Genomic DNA, 20,345 nt, shown 5'->3' with positions numbered 1-20,345 from the left:
GGTTACACTCGGACACTCCATAGTGACGACATATGCTGAGTTCACCAGGGGATTGATGGAGAGGTTTGACCGGAGGGATCCGAAATAGCACTTTGTTGAGCTGACGAGGCTCAAACAGACTGGGAACCTAGAAACCTACATTGCAGACTTCTTGCAGGTTTTAGTGATGGTGTCAGATCTATCCGCGACACAGAGGTTCTACATGTATGTTGAGGGGTTAGCAGAGCCACTTCAGGGTCTAGTCAGATCCGCTAGACCAGCCACACTTCAGGATGCTATTAGCAGGACCCGGGACTTACAGGATGTCTTACCCAGGACCCGGACACCTTACCCCCAACGATAGGCTTTCCAACCTAAGGGGAAGGATGTGAGGATTCTGCCTCCAAAGGGGAATCCAGGACGAGCACAGATTGATGATGATGCCAAGAGGGAGCTGAAGAAGAAGCGGTTGTGTTTTCCCTGTCAGGAGCCGTGGGCACCGGGACATAGATGTGCTACTGGTAAAGCACATTTTATTGAGGTCTTCTTCGAGAGCAGCGGGGAAGAGGATGAGAAGGATGATGTGGAGGCAGGAGATAGCCATGTCGCGCGAGATCCTTTGCCACCTCCACCACCACCAGCAGGTGGTGCAGCTTTTGCACCTACTGGAGGGGCCCTTGCAGCATTGGAAGGAGTTCCCAAGTATTTGACGTTGCGCGTACGGGGAATTGTACGTGGCCAGCGAGTCTCAGTTTTGGTTGACAGTGGGGCAACCCACAACTTCATCGATGCACAGATGGTTGAGCAGAGAGGTATACAGACAGAGAGCTTCGATGGGTTTTCAATTTTGGTCCCAGGAGATCAGACCATGGTGTGTGCTCATTATGTTCCCGAGTTATCAGTGACGATGGGTACCTACACACTAACCGACCACTTTTTCGTGGTCAATATTCCTGATACCAACATGGTACTGGGTGTTCAGTGGCTTATCACTCTAGGGAAGGTCACGACAGATTGGAAGGCCCTACAGATGGAGTGGGATTATGAGAAGGCCCTACACATATCCGCCTCAGACTGTTTCAGCTCATCGGATGGAGGCAGTCTTCTGAAAGGGAGACGTAGAGTGGGCAATGGAGCTGCGTGCATCAGAGGCAGGGACTAAAAGGCAGACAGTGCACCCAGAGATACAGTCCATCCTTGACCAGTATGCCACAGTGTTTGGGGAGATTCCGCCGGGACAGCCACTGGACCAGGTGTTTGAGCACACCATTGAGCTTGAGCAGGGCATACAGGCAGTAATTACTACCCCCTATAGGCATCCCAAGGCCTATTGGGATGAGATTGAGCAGGCCATTTAGGAGTTGCTGGCTCTTGGGCACATTCGGCCGAGCATGAGTCCTTTTGCTTCTTCTGTGGTGTTGGTGAAGAAGAAGGACGGCACATTGAGGATGTGCATTGACTGTAGGGCCCTGAACAAGAAGACCCTGAAGAACAGGTACCCTATACCTAGGATCGATGAGTTGATGGATGAGTTGAGAGGAGCACAGTTCTTCTCAAAGATTGATTTGAGATCTGGGTACCATCAGATTCGCGTGAGGGAGCAGGACACTCCCAAGACCGCCTTCAGGTGTCACTATGGGCACTTTGAGTTTTTAGTGATGCCCTTCGAGCTAACCAACGCCCCAGCTACATTCCAGTCTTGCATGAATCACATCTTCCGCAGTCACTTAAGGAAGTTTGTGTTGATGTTCTTTGATGATATCCTCATTTACAGCAGGACTTGGGAGGAGCATCTCCAGCACATTGAGACAGTATTGCGCATCTTGGAGGAGCAACAATTCTATGCCAAGCTCTCCAAGTGTGAGTTTGGGTTGACGGAGATGTTGTACTTGGGACACATCATAGGGGTGGACAGAGTGAGGATCCACGAGGAGAAGATCAGGGCCATTAAAGATTGGCCAGAGCCGAGGAACGTGACAGAACTTCGAGGATTCATTGGCATTTGTACTTACTAACGGAAGTTCGTCAAGAGTTTCTCATAGCTTGCTGCACCCCTAACAAATCTGACAAGGAAGGGGGCATTCAGTTGGTCGGATATAGCGCAGCGAGCCTTTGATAGGCTCAAGGAGGTTATGAGCAACTACCCAGTGCTTGCATTGCCGGATTTTGCGCAGCCATTTGTTTTGGAGTGTGATGCGCCGGGGGAGGGGATCGGCGCGGTATTGATGCAAGGAGGTCACCCTATAGCCTTTGAGAGCCGGAAGCTCCTTCCGCACGAGAGGTTATATTCTATATACGATAAGGAGATCCTGGCCATCATGCATGCATTGGCCAAGTTCCGGCAGTATTTAGTGGGTAACAGGTTCAGGGTGAGGACTGACCACAACAGCCTCAGGTTCTTTTTGGAGCAGAAGCAGCTACAGGAGAGGTAGCAGAAGTAGATCAATAAGATCCAAGCGTATGATTTTGACATTGAGTATGTCAAGGGTAAGAACAACTTGGCAGCAGATGCCCTTTCACGTAGAACAGCCACGTTGTCTCTTATGAGCTTGGACACAGACTGGAGGGCTCGACTCTTAGTAGAGTACTCCAAGGACAGATTTGCATGTGAGGTTCTAAATGGGCAGGTGGCGGATGACAGGTACACGGTGGTTGATGAGATCATCTACTATAGGGATCAGATCTTCTTGACTGAGGGATCTCAGCTGAAGAAGAAGATACTTCAGGCATCACATGATTCACCATTAGCCAGCCATCAGGGGTTTACCAAAACCTATAGGGCCATTAAAGAGAGGTTCTCATGGAAGGGCCTCAAGGAGGATATACTCCAACATGTCTAGGAGTGCGATGTTTGCCAGAGGAACAAGGGGGAGATGAGCCATCCCGCAGGATTATTGCAGCCTCTTCCTATTCCGGGGGGGAAATGGGAGTGTATTTCGATGGACTTCATCACAGGGTTGCCCATGGTACAGGGCAAAGATTGACTGACAAAGTATGCACATTTTTTCGCCATATCCGCACACTACACAGCAGCGCAGGTGACCAAGCTATTCTTCAGAGAGGTCTTCAGGTTACATGGTCTTCCTAAGACCATTACCAGTGACAGGGACAACCGTTTCATGGGCGGGTTTTAGCAGGAGCTTTTCCAGTTGGTGGGGATGAAGTTGACACCGAGTACCAGTTATCACCCACAGATGGACGAGCAGACAGAAATAGTTAACAAGTGGTTGGAGGGCTACTTGCGTAAATATGTCAGTGGGCAGCAGCGAGCATGGTTGAAGTGGCTGCATCTGCGGGAGTACTGCTACAACACTACGCATCACATGTCCATTGGTATGTCACCATTCTATGCTTTGTATGGATATCATCCTTTATCTTTTGCTGACGTGATGTTTGGTGCTAGAGAGCCAAGATTTGGATCCAAGAGAGTCAGGATATTGTCCGAGCTCTCAAGGATAATATGGCTACAGCGCAGAACCAACACAAGCTGTATGCTGACAGGGATCGGGTGGAGAGACAGTTTGAGGTAGGGGACTTGGTCTACCTACGATTACAGCCATACCAACAGTCGTCACTGAAGCAGAAGGGGGCTGAGAAGCTCAAGCCCCGCTTTTATGGGCCATACAGGGTGATACGCAGGATTGGACAGGTTGCGTATGAGTTGGAGCTGCCCCAAGGCAGCAAGATTCATAACGTTTTTCATGTATCATGCTTGAAGAAGGCATTGGGGCAGCATGTGACAGTGACAGATGAGCTACCACCCACGGATGATGAGGGGCATTTGGTGTTGCAGCCAGAGGCTATTATTGATACCATGGAGAGGCAGCTGCGAAGCAGGATGGTCCGGGAATACTTAGTGAGGTGGAAGAATTTACCGGATGAGGATGCCACTTGGGACAGTGACAAAATTTTGCAGCATCCATCACTTCAGTTGCTTGAGGACAAGTAACATATTGCCGGGGGAGACTGTAATATTCCTAATTAGCCATGGCTAATTGGAATATTCGATTTTGCTCAATTTTGCCTTCTATAGTTATTTATAAATAAAAAGGTGAGGAAAGGGGGACATAACTCACTTTTAGAATAAAGTCACTCCCTAGTAGCACAACGTTGTGACTTAAAAGGGGAGCCAAGGGGGCCAAAGGACCACGTAGAGAAGGGGCCCACACAGACACTTGGAGGGACTGCGTAGATGGAGAGGAGCATGTGGCAAGAGAGGGGCTACGTTGGAGGAGGTGGGCCTTAGGGTTGAGAGAGGCCAACGCTATAAAGGAGAGAGGAACCTCCTCATTTTGGCATTCGATTATGTGCATTTGAGCTAGTCACTTCGACTTAGAGCACGCTGGCTATTTAGTCTGTCTGCAGCATTGTTTAGTGCATAGAGTGTCTTCCTAAGACCATTACCGGTGACAGGGACGTGAGGATTCCGCGTCCAAAGAGGAATCCAGGATGAGCACAGATTGATGATGATGCCAGGAGGGAGCTGAAGAAGAAGCAGTTGTGCTTTACCTATCAGGAGTCGTGGGCATCGGGACATAGATGTGCTGCTGGCAAAGCACATTTTATCGAGGTCTTCTCCGAGAGCAGCGGGGAAGAGGATGAGGAGGATGACGTGGAGGCAGGAGATAGTCATGCCGCGCAGGATCCTTTGCCACCTCCACCACCACCAACAGGTGGTGTAGCTTTTGTACCTACCGGAGGGGCCCTTGCAGCATTGCAAGGAGTTCCCAAGTATTTGACGCTACGCGTATGGGGGACAGTACGTGGCCAACGAGTATCAGTTTTGGTTGACAGTGGGGCAACCCACAACTTCATCGAGGCACAGATGGTTGAGCGGAGAGGTATATAGACAAAGAGCTTCAATGGATTTTCAGTTTTGGTCCCAAGAGATCAGACCATGGTGTGTGCTGGTTATGTTCCAGAGTTATCAGTGATGATGGGCACCTACACACTGACTAACCATTTCTTTGTGGTCAATATTCCGGAAACCAACATAGTACTGGGTGTTCAGTGGCTTATCACTCTAGGGAAGGTCACGACAGATTAGAAGGCCCTAGAGATGGAGTGGGATGATGAGAAGGCAGGGAGGCATGAGAAGATATAGGGACAGTATACATATCCGCCTCAGACTGTTTCAGCTCATCGGATGGAGGCAGTCTTCCGGAAGGGAGACATAGAGTGGGTAGTAGAGCTACGTGCATCAGAGGCAAGGACTACAGGGCAGCCGGTACATCCAGAGATACAGTGCATCTTTGACGAGTATGCCATAGTGTTTGGAGATATTCCGCCGGGACAGCCACCGGACCAGGGGTTTGAGCACACCATTGAGCTTGGGCAGGGCATACAGGCAGTAATTACTACCCCCTATAGGCATCCCAAGGCCTATCGGGATGAGATCGAGCGAGCCATTTAGGAGTTGTTGGCTCTTAGGCACATGCGGCCGAGCACGAGTCCTTTTGCTTCTTCCATGGTGTTGGGGAAGAAGAAGGACGACACATTGAGGATGTGCATTGACTACAGGGCCCTGAACAAGAAGACATTGAAGAACAGGTACCCCATACCCAGGATCGACGAGTTGGTGGATGAGTTGAGAGGAGCACGTTTCTTCTCAAAGATTGATTTGAGATCTGGGTACTATCAGATTCGCGTGAGGGAGCAGGACATTCCCAAGACCGCCTTCAGTTGTCACTATGGGCACTTTGAGTTTTTGGTGATGCTCTTCGGGCTAACTAATGCCCCAGCTACATTCCAGTCCTATATGAACCACATCTTCCACAATCACTTGAGGAAGTTTGTGTTGGTGTTCTTTGATGATATCCTCATTTACAACAGGACTTGGGAGGAGCATCTCCAGCACATTGAGACAGTGTTGCGCATCTTGCAGGAGCAGCAGTTCTATGCCAAGCTCTCCAAGTGTGAGTTTGGGTTGACGGAGATGTTTTACTTGGGACACATCATAGGGGTGGACGGAGTGAGAGTCCACAAGGAGAAAGTCGGGCCATCAGAGATTGGCCGGAGCTGAGGAACGTGACAGAACTCTGAGGGTTCATTGGCATTTGTACTTACTACCGTAAGTTCATCAAGAGTTTCTCACAGCTTGCTGCACCCCTAACAGATCTGACGAGGAAGGGGGCATTCAGTTGGTCGGATACAGCACAGTGAGCCTTTGACAGGCTCAAGGAGGTTATGAGTAGCTGCTCAGTGCTTGCATTGCCAGATTTTACGTAGCCATTTGTTTTGGAGTGTGATGAGTCGGGAGAGGGGATCGGCGCAGTATTGATGCAAGGGGGTCACCCTATAGCCTATGAGAGCCGGAAGCTCCTTCCGCACGAGAGGTTGTATTCTATATACGACAAGGAGATGCTGGCCATCATGCATGCATTGGCCAAGTTCCAGCAGTATTTGGTGGGTAACAGGTTCAGGGTGAGGACTGATCATAATAGCCTTAGATTCTTTTTGGAGCAGAAGCAGCTACAGAAGAGGCAACAGAAGTGGATCAGTAAGATCCAAGCATATGACTCTAACATTGAGTATGTCAAGGGTAAGAACAACGTGGTAACAGATGCCCTTTCACGTAGACCAGCCACGTTGTCTCTTATGAGCTTGGACATAGACTGGAGGGCTCGACTCTTAGTAGAGTACTCCAAGGACAGATTTGTATGTGAGGTTCTGGATGGGCAGGTGGCCGATGATAGGTACAGGGTGGCCGATGAGATCATCTACTACAGGGACCGGATCTTCTTCACTGAGGGGTCTCGGCTCAAGAAAAAGATACTTCAAGCGTCACATGATTCACCATTGGTCGGCCATCGAGGGTTTACCAAAACCTACAGGGCAATTAGAGAGAGGTTCTCATGGAAGGGTCTCAAGGAGGACGTACTCCAACATGTCCGGGAGTGCGATGTTTGCCAGAGGAACAAGGGGGAGATGAGCCATCCCGCAGGATTATTGCAGCCACTTCCCATTCCGGAGGGGAAATGGGAGTGTATTTCAATGGACTTCATCACAGGGTTACCCATGGTATAGGGCAAGGATTGCATCTTTGTCGTCGTTGATCGACTGAAAAAGTACGCACATTTTTTCGCCATATCCGCACACTGCACAGTAGCGCAGGTGGCTGAGATGTTCGTCAGAGAGGTCTTCAGGCTACATGGTCTTCCTAAGACCATCACCAGTGACAGGGACAACCGTTTCATGGGCGGGTTTTGGTAGGAGCTTTTTCGGCTAGTGGGGACGGAGTTGACACTGAGTACCAGTTATCACCCACAGACAGACGGATAGACAGAGATAGTTAACAAGTGGCTGGAGGGCTACTTGCGTAACTATGTCAGCGGGCAGCAGAGAGCATGGCTGAAGTGGCTGCATTTGGGGGAGTAGTGCTACAACACTACACATCACATGTCCATTGGTATGTCACCATTCTATGCTTTGTATGGGTATCATCCTTTATCTTTTGCTGACGTGATGTTTGGTGATACCAAGGCTCCGAGAGCCAAGATTTGGATCCAAGAGAGTCAGGATATTCTCTGAGCTCTCCGTTCGGATATCTCACCCTTAGCCCCAGGGGACTTCGAGTGCCTGCTAGGGCAAGGTAGTTTTCAGCAGTCTTTTGCAGTAGGATTGATCTTTGGCGTTGAGGAGGAGCTGAGAATTTGAGGGTTGCGCAGTCTTGAGAGAGAGAGACGCAGTTCCTTTTGGTGGGAGTTTCGGATTGAGGGTTTGTGGAGGATTTGAGCTGGGAGATCAAGCAAGGGATCAGTGCTTGCATATTGGAGGATTTTAGCAGAGTTTGAGGTTGAGTTTTGGTGGATTCTATTCAGTGGCAGCGCAGAGCCTTGAGGGACACCGTAGATCCCCAAGGGGGTGATTTTCGGGGGTCGGCTATTTCAGAAAAGCTTTCTGGGTTTTTCTGAGTTTCTTGAGTAGAGTCTGATTCTAGAGTTTCAGCATTTTTTGAGGAGGGGAACAACCCCAAATCCTCATTTGATTTCCAGCAGTAGCAGCAGCACGGTAGTTCTCCAGCAGCTTGGACGCAGTTCAGAGAGAGGCCATTCCTTTGCTATTCTAAGTGTATTTCTTCACTTGCCTTGTGCAAGTCGAAGTGCGATCTTTCTGATCACCTCCTGTACTCATTCCATTACTCAGTATAATAAAATGGCTTAGCATTTCTCTCTGCATTTCTTGAGTATCTGCTTATATTTCATGTTTACATTATTATATGTTGCACCACTGTTATTTTTATCACTTTGAGCTTCCCGGTTACTATATCATTTGGACGTGTTTGGTTGGAGTTTGCTTGGGTTTGAGGGATATCTCGGAAACGGGATATTACAGTCTCCGTGTGTCTTTCTAAATGAACCCTAAGCCTCCTTATACGTTTCTCTTGAGACTTCAATGGCCGAAATTAAGTTTCTAATCAACGGCTAAGATTAAAAAACGACTTGATCCGCCTTCTAGATCATTCTCACCCATATTTTGATTAATACTCATTAAAATTTTAATTTTCTAAGTTTAGACTTAGGAACCCCATTAAAAATATTAATTATTTTAATAAAATACAATCCGGGTGGAATCTCACCAAACGGTTTCTAGGTTCTTTAGAAATCATGTGCCTTAGCCTCTCCACCAATTTTCATAGCTAGAGCACATCCGATGCTACCAAAAACTAACACTCCCTCTTAGCTAGGAAAGTGCTCTAGCAACAATGTCCAACTACATGTTGCTCTGCTTCTAAAGCACCTCCTTTTCGCACTGTTGCTGCCACCAACATTGTGCCACTGCTACTACTGTACTACAACCCATGACATTGCCACTGCCATTGCTGCATCTGTACTACAGCTCCCCCTGCATCTGCTGCTAACACTACCACTACTAGCTCTGCACTGCGTCATTTTCCAATTGCTGCTACTCAGCAACGGAAAAGTATCCAAAATTAATTGAACTTAACTGTGTTCAGCATAATACCATGAATGTTGGAATCTGACTGCTACAGTATCTGACCCTCTGAATCTTCTGCGCTGTTGATGACTTCTACACTGTGCCATCTGCACTGCTGCCAACCTTGCTCTGTGCTGATCAGTCTCTGGTCTCATGCTTCTGCGTCTGTCTCTCCAAACAATCCACTACTGCTGAATCTTGGGCTCCCGTAGCAAGGAATTGATCCAAGAGGTGGACTCCTCAAGGATCCTGTCCATATGTAGTCCTCCCGACTACAACGCAATATCGCCCCATTTCCTTCCTGGAGTTGCGTGGGCACTCATGGCAAACCCCTCTTCGTCAATCTTTGTTGGAGCAATCTTAGGATCATGTTTCTCATCCTTATCCTTTTGCTTCAAAGGACATTGGGATGTAAAGTGGCCCATCTCGCACATCTGAAACATTTCACCTTCGAAATGTCCTCCTTTCGCTTATCCTTTTGTTGTCCCTTTGATGCTAGAGCTGTGTTCTCCTCCTCCTCCTTGGTCTTCGTGCCACTCCTACTGCTGCCATTGAGGTTAACCTTTACTAGGTCCCTCCTTAATTCCTCCTATTGAAGTGTTGCCCACATCTCTTCCCATGAAGGTAGTCTTTCGCTGCCCAATATACTTTGAACAAAGACTTGCCATTCATCCGAGACTCTATTCAAGGCCGTCCTTACCATCACCGTAGATTGAGGAGTAGACCCCCACTGCAGCAAGCTAGTCTCTAGTGTCCTGAAGACGTTGAAGATAAGAGTTAACTCCTCCCTTTTTCATCAATGTTCGCTGCAACTTTTGTTCTAGGTACATCTTCCACTGTTTGGAAGAGCCTTCATACAGTGAAGACAAAAATACCCACATCTCTCGGGCTATATCCTTTCCTTGCAAGTGTGAGACCACATGATCTCGAACTCCATCAAGAATGAACCTCTTCGCCTTCCACTGCTCGGCCTTTTACTTCTTCTTCTGATCATTGTCTACGGGAACAATGACAACACTCTTGACGTAAGCTTCAAGATCGTACTCCTCTAGAACATCTAAGATTTTGGTCTTCCAAATGACATAGTTGGAAGCTCCTTCCAACCTATCCTGATCTCAGAGCCCATGTGATGCCATCTCACCCAAACTGTCGAACTGACTCTAGTCACTGCTCAACACTTCTCTGTTGTCCAGCAAGTGAAAAATTCAGACTTTTGGCAAGAAAAGTCCTCTAAGGAGAAAACTCCCCTTCTATGTGTCTTCGCTCTTTTCCGACAAATTTATGCCCTGGCAAAAACAATGCCCTTCAAGCACTGCGCTGAGGCTTTGCATCACTCCCTTTGCCTCTGTAGACTCTCAAACTGGAAATCGTACCTTTGTTGACTCTCTCAGAGAGAGATTTCCTCGGAATCTCTGCTTCTCGACAAGGACTACGCAATCCCCTCAAGGGGATTCAAATTACTACCAAATGAAGCTATTGGCCTCTCTTCTCAGCAGGGAATCTTCTCTTCCTGTTTCAAAATCAATGCTCCGATACCATGTGAAAATTCATAATCCTCAAGGAACCCCTACTGCAAAAAATCTGAATCTACCTCACCTACTTGATTTTAATATACATTATCAAGTTATTCTCTGAATATTGAAGCAAATTACTTCTACAACCTACACTTCTTTAAGATTTGAATACATGAAATAGAAAACTGAGCAAATAAAAAGATACATAGGACACAGTTATTTTTGGACAAAATAGTCCCCGGAAAAACCTAATACGGGAAAACCAGTGCAGTATCTCTGAGGGTTTTCTATTATTAAGCAATAATTCTGAATAAAATACTGGATGCCCTCTTGGCAATCCAGTGACAGAGAATATACAATGGCAGAAAAACTTAGTGAGTTTCACCTCACTTCACCCGGCAGGTTCCGGCTGATTTGACAGCAAAACTGGCTAACCCTGGCTATCTCTGCATTGGCCCTGTGTAGGGGATGAGTTGAGAGGTAGTTTGAGGTAGGGGATTTGCTCTTCTTGAGGCTTCAGTCGTACAAGCAGTGATCACTCAAGGAGAAGGGAGCCAAGAAGCTCAAACCTCGCTTCTCTAGGTCGTACCGAGTCACTTGAAGAGTTGGAGAGGTGGCATATGAGATGGAGCTACCCCCAGGGAGTCGAGTACACCACATTTTTCATGTGTCTTTCCTTAAAGAGGTGTTGGGGAGCAGGTGACAGAGATACAACATTTTTCATGTGTCTTGCCTGGAAAAGGCGTTGGGGAGCAGGTGACAGAGCTTCAAAGCTACCCCCTATGGATAATGAGGGGCACTTAGATCTGGAGCCAAAGGCTATTCTAGACACCCGGGAGAGGAATTTGCGGAACAGGGTCTTCAAGGAGTTTTTGATCAGATGGAGGAGCCTACCAGATGAGGATGCCACTTGGGAAGGGGAGTCATTATAGTTACTTGAGGACAAGCAACGTTTTGGCGAGGAGGACTGTGATATTCCCACTTAGCATAATTGTTAAGTGAAATATCAGTTTTGGCCAATTTTGTCTTAATTCATGTTTGCACTTTGGAAATGTGGATTTAGAGGCCCCACATCTATTTTTTATTAAAGCAAGCTCCAAACATTAAAGATTGAAGGGGAAACATTGAACCTCTAGTGGAGTGTGGGGGCCACCTATGGAGAACTGCGGCCCACATGAGAAGTATACATGCATTGGGGGAAATTTGGTGGGAGGAAATCAAGTTGGGCCCACATGGGCATGTTAGAGGCACTTTGACAAAAAGGAAGGAGAGGCACTCATTTTGGCATTCATTCATCTTTAAGAAAAATTGTCTTTGGCATAGCACGCTTGAGCTAAAGCCAAGTCTACAAGTGTTGTTTAGCACACAAGTGCTTCCAAGAGGAAATATCAACCCTTTCTTCGGTGGACTTCGAGTGCCAACCCAAGGAGGGAATTCCATCGATTCCAGTTCGTTCCATTAGTGGGAGTGTGAGTTTGTGGGCAAGATTCAGCAGCAGTAGCACAAGGACTACGCAGTTCTTGGAGGAGGTACGCTAGGAGGTTGAGGAGTCAGGGGAGTTTGGGGTTGGGATTTAAGGAGGAGTCTGAGGGAGTGTTTGTTTGGAGATTGCAACCATTTTGAGGGCTTTCTGTAGCAGGATTAACATGTGGGTCGAATTACCTAGCAGCAGAGCTATAGAGGGAAAAGAGGGTCGAAATTCCAAGGTCAATCATCGGCCAATTCCTTCGCGGGTTATTCTAGGTATTTGGTGGAAAGGCCGAGGTTAATTTCCCTGAATTTTCTGAGCACCCGAGGAGGCCCTAGCAGTAGTTCTTCACAACCAGCAGCATATTTTCTGGGCAATTCAGCGCAGAGCCGGAGAGAGCAACAACAAATTTGAGAGGGACTTCTTAATGTTCACTTGGGCTTAGCTAGCTTGCCTTGAGCAAGCCCAAGTGCACTCTTTGCAGCACCACGTTGTACCCTCTTTATATTATAATAAAATGGCTCAGCAACGCAGTTTTTGGTGCAAATTCATGGACTAATTTATGTGTTTGATTCTCATTGTTTTTTATGTCTATGTATGTTTTGTTATTTACTGTAAAAATTCCCTAGGAATAACACAGAGGCTGAGTTTTCTGAAGGAAGTTGTGCAGGGATTGCTTGTGGAAGAAGGGTAATTCCCTTAAAATAATTCTGCCCAGATTTTCTTGCTATTTGGATTGCCAGTTAGGCATCCATATATTGTACTCAGAATTCACTATTGCATAATAATAAAAACCATCACTGTTGTACCGATTTTCCCAAGTTGGGTTTTTCCGGGGTCATTTGTCCAAAAATAACAGTGTCATTTTTATTGTGTGTGCTAGTATTTTCTCAGTTTCCAGCACTATTTATTTCCACAGTTTTATTTGTGAAGGTTGCAGTGTGATTACTTTGGTATTTGTCGTAGCAAATAAATTGTTAAATTAATTAACAATTAGAAGAATTAATTCCAATTGCTGCAAAAGGATTCCAATTTTGGAATTTCACAGAATCTAGATTCTAAAAGATGAATGGTAATATGAAATTCTTATTTTGTTATATGTGTGTGTGTGCCATTTCCTTGCCGTATCGTATCCAGATTTTTTGAAAATTTGCCGTATCCGTTTCAAACCCCATATCCATATCCGTTCCCGTATTTATTTCAGTGCAACTTAGAACGTATGTAATGAGAGTTTACACATTGGAATATGAATCAGCCAAGTATCTCTCGCATCTGTATATTGTATCTGCCATTGCAAGCATAAACCTCTCAGATCCTTTTGAAAACAAAGTTGTTGATCATATAGTTTTGATTTCTCTGTTATTTAATGGTTTTGTGTACTTAGCCTCGAGATTTAGCAGTCTAATAGACCACCTACTGTTGTTCCTTTTGAGACTGCTACCTTTCTCCTTTCTAAAACCTTTCAAGCAGCTTGAGCTTTCTTTCTCCGAGTAATTACTGATGGAAGTATAATTTCAACAGACAGCTACATTGTGTGCACGTAGACACACATATACATGACTCAAATTGTATCATATGTAACCAATTTCTCAACAATTGCAATTTATATCTATCTATTAATAACTATTAATAGCTTATAAAAAATATTCAAATGAGCATCATTATCTATCTATGATTATGTGAATACCAAATAAAAAGAGTAACGATTTTCTATGCAACTATATAAGGAAAATTAAACGAGAACCTGGAGAAAGATTTAAGATAATCTCATTCTTGTAGTCACCCAGAATGTTCTGTACCCATCCATAGATATTATACGTGCCAGGAAGAACATTCCAAATTTGAAAGATACCATTTGAGTCTGTCTTGGTCCAAAACTGATAACCCTGAAAGAGAAAAGCTTTCTGAGAAGAACAATTCAAACCTATATTTGCATTTGTACCCAAGTATTTCTTACTGTTATTTGAGTGATTAAAATATGCTTTTTGTTGCCATGTAAACAATGTACTAAGAAAGTAATAACTATAATTAATCTATGATTAATGCATATTGCATCAAATTCTTCCCGGTAAACAGAAAACTGAGGACAATGCACCGCCGAACTTACCTTACTTTCACTTTGCCAGGATCCCCTCTCCCCAGGAGCAGCTAGACCAATGTATGCAGAATCAGCAGGAAGGCTTTCAGCAGAAACGAATCTAAGAAGCACCATTTCTCAACCAACATCACAAAATGTTTCAATTTATTACATATGGTAAACATTACTAATCAACATGCAAGGCACATACTATATCATCAACATTTGGAGCGAATTGAGTACCATACGATAGCACATACAATAATACATTTGATGGTTCTTACACAGATCGAATGGCTAATATGAAACTACTTGTGGTTAAAAAAACCATTTTTTGTAGGCTGTAATATAGTTACTATAGCTTTCGCTGCAATATTCTGAGTGAACAAGGTTTCTCTTCGATAACCATAAAATTAAATAATTACGAAGGAAATTTAGTATGAGGAATTCGGCAACTTGCCACACTTAAGGTTGCTCAAACAGCCAAACAAATCACAAATCAGTTTAAGTTCAAAAATAAACTAAAATATCCCATAAACTCCTAAGCATCCCTAAGTGTAACCTAAATCTCTCGTTGTGTCCTTCCAACGGTGGAGTTAGGAATGTCCACCTCCATATCCTCCTGATGCATCTCCCTAATCTGCTGCTCCATGTTCTATGAAGCTTCAGGATCACTCGCACCTAAGCTCGTGCTCGTACTGGTCACTGTACTCATGCTCTGTTGCTGCCCCTAGTTCTGCTCCTCAACTCTGGGTGCTTTCGTTGGTTGCTCACTCTGATCATTAGCTGTTGGCATCTCTCTGGACCTATTGTCGCCCAAATTGCATACGTAAGATGTGACAATGCTTCGGAAGGGGCTTGTCACTTTGATCCCTATCCTCTTTGTTCTACCTGTCTCCCTACAACAGGCTATGGGGTGTAGTCCCTATGAAATGTAAAGATGAAAGAGTCGTCAACAGCCAACAAGTCTGGGAAACACAACTAAATGGCCTAGCAACTTGGTTAATTTGGCAAGTTTAGAGATTAGATTATATTACCTTGAAAGACCAGTGCCTTAAATGGAGGCAAAATACTTGCTTTACATGAATTATTTACCAAGCCACCAGATGAACAGTTGTTGCTTTAGGATGCTTCACTATCCTATATGAAATGCAACACCTAAAACTAAGTGAAATGCAAGATCTTGGTTTATTTTAAATTAGATGCCTAACTAGGTGAATCCTTCCTCTCAACTATTTTGAAGCTAGTCTCTAGTGTAGGTTGTGAGAGAGAAACCCAAGGGAAGATAGCAAAGGCTATATTGACAATACCTCCCCTAGAGTTCTAACCACTCGATGGTTCCTATATTGCAGAGACTGTGGCTATGACAACTGCAAAGTCACCGTGTTAACCACAAAAGAGGGTCTAGGCTTCTGTGATGTTCCTTTTTCTAGTATTCCTTATGGCATGGTGGACTTTCAGAGTTAGGGGCAGACAGGTCACAGTTACAGGTTGGCATCATCAGCAGGCCCAGGGGCCTTTGGAGGGGTTTTGAGAAGTTTTATGAGCTTCGATGGCATTTGCTTGGTATATTCCATCATCCACACAGTTTGTCTTTCGTTCTATTGCATTTCGACAACTTTCAAAAAACAAAGTTATTAATGGGCCTAACTCAATTAGTTACGCTTAAGGTGGCATTTCGGGAGGAATACTTGGCATAACACCTTATTGTAATAGCTCATTGGAACTAGAACGAGAAAATATACAGGATGGGATACTTAGAAGTGATTTTCAGTGTCCTGAGGAGGCATGGTGGCCAATTTAACATTTTCCCACATTAAAAAAAAATATTTTAATTAAGGGAAATGTGCTCAATGATTAAAATAATAACAAAATAGGAACTTCTAGAGGGGTCCATCAGATCTGTAAAAAGAGGAGGAGACCATTAGAGGACATCTTGGATTTGATATTGCTTCTTGTATGAGAGGTTGGAAACTCGGTTCTCTACTTCCTTGTAGCCCTAGGACGGAAACCCTCAGCTAATTTAGTGAGATTGGGTGAGTACCCATCTCCCATTGGTGAATTCATCTAGAATTCATAGGAGAGCTTAGCAGCGGCAGTTTAGTTGAGTTTTGGTGGAGGGCCCGTTCAGCATTGGAGCAAATCCTTGAGGCCAGTTCTATCTCAGCTATATCAGCTATTTTGTTACTTTAGCATGTAAAACCCCAGTTTATATATTATAATAAAAGTTGAGATTATTTATGCTCATTGTATGATTGAATTGCATGCATTTTCTTGTTCTATTTTACATGGCAATATTCTATGGAGAAATTTTGGTTGAATTAATTTTCTGCAAAATCTGCAAAATATTCCAAATTTTATATTACAGTGGTATCAGAGATGGCATTCCTGCCAGCATGAGGGTTTATTGAAGGCTATCAGATCTTGGCTCAGTCGTGAGGCATCTTTCCAATGAACGAGGAGGATAGACAGAACATTACTTACCAAAGGCAAAGGTACCAAAGCAGGGAGAGGGAGATTACACCTGATACTGAGGGGTGTGGGAAGGCAGTAGTAGTGGAAAATATGGGGGAGCCAAAGAGAAAGGAGGAAGCAACATTTGATAGTCTTTTGAAGGCCCTAAATGATTTAGCCAGAGGACAGAAGGAGATGTTGGAGGAAATCAAGCAGCAATATAGGGACAAGAGCATCGATCGTGAGTTCCTATTTGGAGAGACTTCAGGGGCCTCACAACTGTATGACCACCCATCACCAGCCACACACCCAATAGTTTTCAGTGGGCCAACTAGGACCATGCTGCCTACCTTTCTACCTTCAGCGCCTAGTGAGCAAGGTGGACCGGATGATCAAATGCCCATGGGAGATTATTTCAGGGAATGGCAATCCATGGGGGAAGATTTCAAAGCAGCCTTGTCCTTTAGGGATTACTGCCAGCTCAAGCAGAACGAGAAGGGCAGGTACAGTGGGGGATCTAGTATGCAGAGTTCAGAGTTGCAGCATACCATTGGGAGGATGTATTTTCCCACGTATGATGGATCTACCAAGTGCACAACTCGAGCTTGGGTGGAGAAGCTGGATACCTATTTCCAGCTTAATCGGATGACAGAGGTGGAAGCCATCAAAATGGATACCTTGCACATGGAGGGAGAAGCATATGATTGGTGGTTTCATGGCTTCACCACACTAGGGCATGCCAATGTGACCTCTTATGAGAACTTTACACAGAGAGTGGTGGAGTGTTTTGATAGGAGGGACATGGAGGCTCATTTCAAGGAGTTGACCCAGCTTATTAGGCAGACTAGCCACCTAGAGCAGTACATATCAGAGTTTTTTGAGGGTCTTAGTCATGGCGCCAGATTTGTCTGATGCCAAGAGGGTGTACACATTTATAGAGGGCTTGCTTGAGCCATTACGTGGACTCGTGAATCCCATAAACCCACTACTTTGTAGGAGGCTATGACTTGTGCCAATGATTTGCAAGGGGCCATCCATTTGATTTAGGGGGCACCCATACTATCACGGACTCCCTACCCATAAAAGGGGAATTACATGAGGCCCCCACCACAGCAAGCAACGCAGGGGCATGGGTTGTTGGATGAGGAGACTAGGAGAGACCTCTGGAGGAGGAAACTATGCTTCACTTGTCGGGAGCCTTGGGAACCATGCCATAGATGCACAGCAAGCAAGGTCAGCTACATTGAGGTCTTCATGGATAGTGACCAGGAGGATGACGTGGAGTTGGAGATAGGCGGGGGTGACAAGGGAGACTGATGCAGAGAGGGGACCACCACCTGTTAGTTTTTGTAGCATCGGATGTGTTCTAGCCACAAAATTTTGTGGAGAGACTAGAATACATGAGATCTCCAAAACCCAAAAATCGTTTCTGGAAATTCCGCCTAGAAATGACTTAATTAGATTATTAACCAGTTTTAAATATTTCCTAAGTCTAAACTTAGGGAATATGATTAATTAATCGGTATTAATTAAGTCAAGCTGAGAATCATCTAAAAACTCACACGGATCAATCCAGAGATGATCTTAGCAATCGATTATGTTTTAATCTTGGTCGTTGGTGCTCCAACAGAGGATTATAAGAGGAGGTCGATGTGGTGATGGAGAAATCACTCAAGACACTTGAGCAGTTCGATTTCTTGGCAAATCGATTTCTAGAGTAGCGACAGTCAGTGGTTGAAGAGAGCCAGAAATCGAAGTAGTGTGTGAGGGGCAGGGACAATGACACTGGAGGAGGCATTATAGATCTAGCGAGTGAATTTGCAGAGAGGCAGAAAAGCCACAGAGAAGATGACATGGGGCCAGTGCAACAACTTCTAGATGCAAGTTCGATTTGTTGAGAGGGAGAGACCTCTTCAGTTCTAGAGGCTGGGAAGGAGTCCCAGAGTGCTGGAGAAGCATCCTTCTAGCCAGCAGAAGGCAAAATGACTTCATCAGAAACCAATCAGAGGCTTGACGTCCAGCAGGTGCGCAGAGGCTGAGGCAGAAGGTCAGAGGGCCGAGTTTCTGAAGGCAAGTTGTGCTGGGAGATTGCATGTGGGGTGAGGAAAATTCCTCACTAGATTTTTGCCAGTATTTTTCTCTGAAGGATTGCCTGATTTTGGCATCCAGTTGTACTAAGTATTTTTCACTATTGCATAGAAATAAAACCCTCATTTATTGCATTGTTTTTCCCAAGTTGGGTTTTTCGGGGGACTTTTGTCCAAAAATAATTGTGTTATTTTTATGTCTGTGTGCTAGCATTTCTTAGCTTCTAGCGTTTTATTTTTTCACATAATTTTATTTGTGAAGGTTGCAGTGTATTTATTTCAATATTTGTCGTAGCAGATAAATTGTTAATTAATCAACAATTAGGAGAAATAATATCAGTTGCTACAATAGGGTTCCGGTTTTCGGAATTTTCACATGGTATCAAAGCGCAGTTGATTAGCAAGGGAGCTCAGACACGAAAAGGAGGAGTTTCGCTGCTCAGTGTGCACAATAGGGCAAAATTCCTAACGGGCAACGCAATTCTTTGCCAAGAGGCCAAATTGCTTGAGGAAGATCGATTTTTCTGAGAAGGGGGCAGAAAAATTCAATCCTTCCAAATCAAGTGATTCCAGAGGCAGATGGAGTAGCTCAGATTTTTCGTTGGGAAGACCTCTAACTGGACGTAGTGGTTTTTGTAGCAGTTCGCTAGAGCAGAGCTAACTTCGGGGTGGAAGAGAGAAGAGCACACACAGAGGGAAAAATTTCCTCAGGGAACTTCTAGTCTCAAGAAGTTTGATTTTCCTTGTAGATTGGCAGTAGTTGTGAGCAAATCTTCTCACTCAAGAAGGGAGTGTGAATAGCAGAGCAGCAGCCGAGCAAAAGGAAAGAGGAAGTTTTCAACAGTTTGTTGAGATGGCCACTGTTGGGCTTCATGATCAAGACAAGTTGGATGGAGCTTCCAACTACGTCATCTAGAAGACAAGAATGTCCTTCCTTCTAGATGAATATGGTCTGAAATCCTATATTGTTGTAGTGGTGGCGGTTCCTCAAGATGCAGATCGGCAGAAGGAGTACAAGAAGGAGATGGCACGAGCGAAACAATTGATCCTAGATGGAGTCCGGGATCATGTTGTTTCACATATCACTGACAAAGATACTGCCAAGCATATGCGGGATGCTCTCTCCACATTGTATCAGAGTACTTCCGACTCCCGAGCAGCGGAAGATGTACCTAGAGGAGAAGCTCAAACTCATTCGGATGCAGAAAGGGGAAGGCATAGACCCCTTCCTTACTAGGATTCAGGAGGTCCGAGACCAGCTTCCAGTTTTTGGGGCAACGCCTCAACCCACAGAGCTAGTGCGATTGGCACTCAACAATGTCTCAAAGGAGTGGAAGGTCTTTGTCCAAAGCATATTGCGCAGAGATAAGCTACCAAACTGGGATAGAATGTGGGTCAATTTGCAGCAGGAGTTGAGACGAGCTCTATTAAAGAGCTCCATAGTGGCAACAGCAGTGGATCGAAGCAAGTAAAGGAGGAGGAGAATGTGACCCTCGCATCTAAGGGTCACAGTCAAGGACAAGGGGAGCAGAGAAAGAAGAAGGACCTGTCAAAGGTCAAGTGCTTCAGGTGTAGTGAGCTTGGTCACTACAGTACCAGTGTCCTCTCAGAAAGAACGACAAGGAGGAGAAGCAAGACCAGCAGGCAGCTTCTGCAGAGATTAACAAGCTTTCATCTAGGTTGGAGGAAGACTTCGTGATGTTTGTCGATATACCTCCAAGAGTGAGGTGGGGTGTGTTGACCACTATGTGTCAACGACAATAGCAGCACACCCCTTTTTTTCGCAAAAGGGATAGCACTTGATCAACTTGTCTGTGCCGTTCAACTAT

General features: G+C 45.2%; 1 protein-coding gene across 8 annotated transcripts in view; it reads right to left on the bottom strand.

The window, feature by feature from the left end:
• Window positions 1-20,345, bottom strand: part of LOC149239145 (uncharacterized) — a 517,638-nt gene that overhangs the window by 301,063 nt on the left and 196,230 nt on the right. For all 8 annotated transcript variants that reach the window (XM_089373324.1, XM_089373327.1, XM_089373326.1 and 5 more), the window contains 2 exons: window positions 14,006-14,096; window positions 13,643-13,784 (listed from right to left, as the gene is read on the bottom strand). In XM_089373324.1, the coding sequence (XP_089229450.1) occupies window positions 13,643-13,784; window positions 14,006-14,096 (233 nt within the window). The remainder of the gene's footprint in view (window positions 1-13,642; window positions 13,785-14,005; window positions 14,097-20,345) is intronic.

This window comes from Pinus tabuliformis, chromosome 8 (genome assembly GCF_031772625.1).
Source record: "Pinus tabuliformis cultivar Carrire ecotype Pingquan chromosome 8, CPIR1, whole genome shotgun sequence".
Taxonomy (NCBI): Eukaryota; Viridiplantae; Streptophyta; class Pinopsida; order Pinales; family Pinaceae; genus Pinus; species Pinus tabuliformis.
Note: the sequence above shows the minus strand (reverse complement) of the source record. Positions and strands in the feature narration are given on the sequence as shown.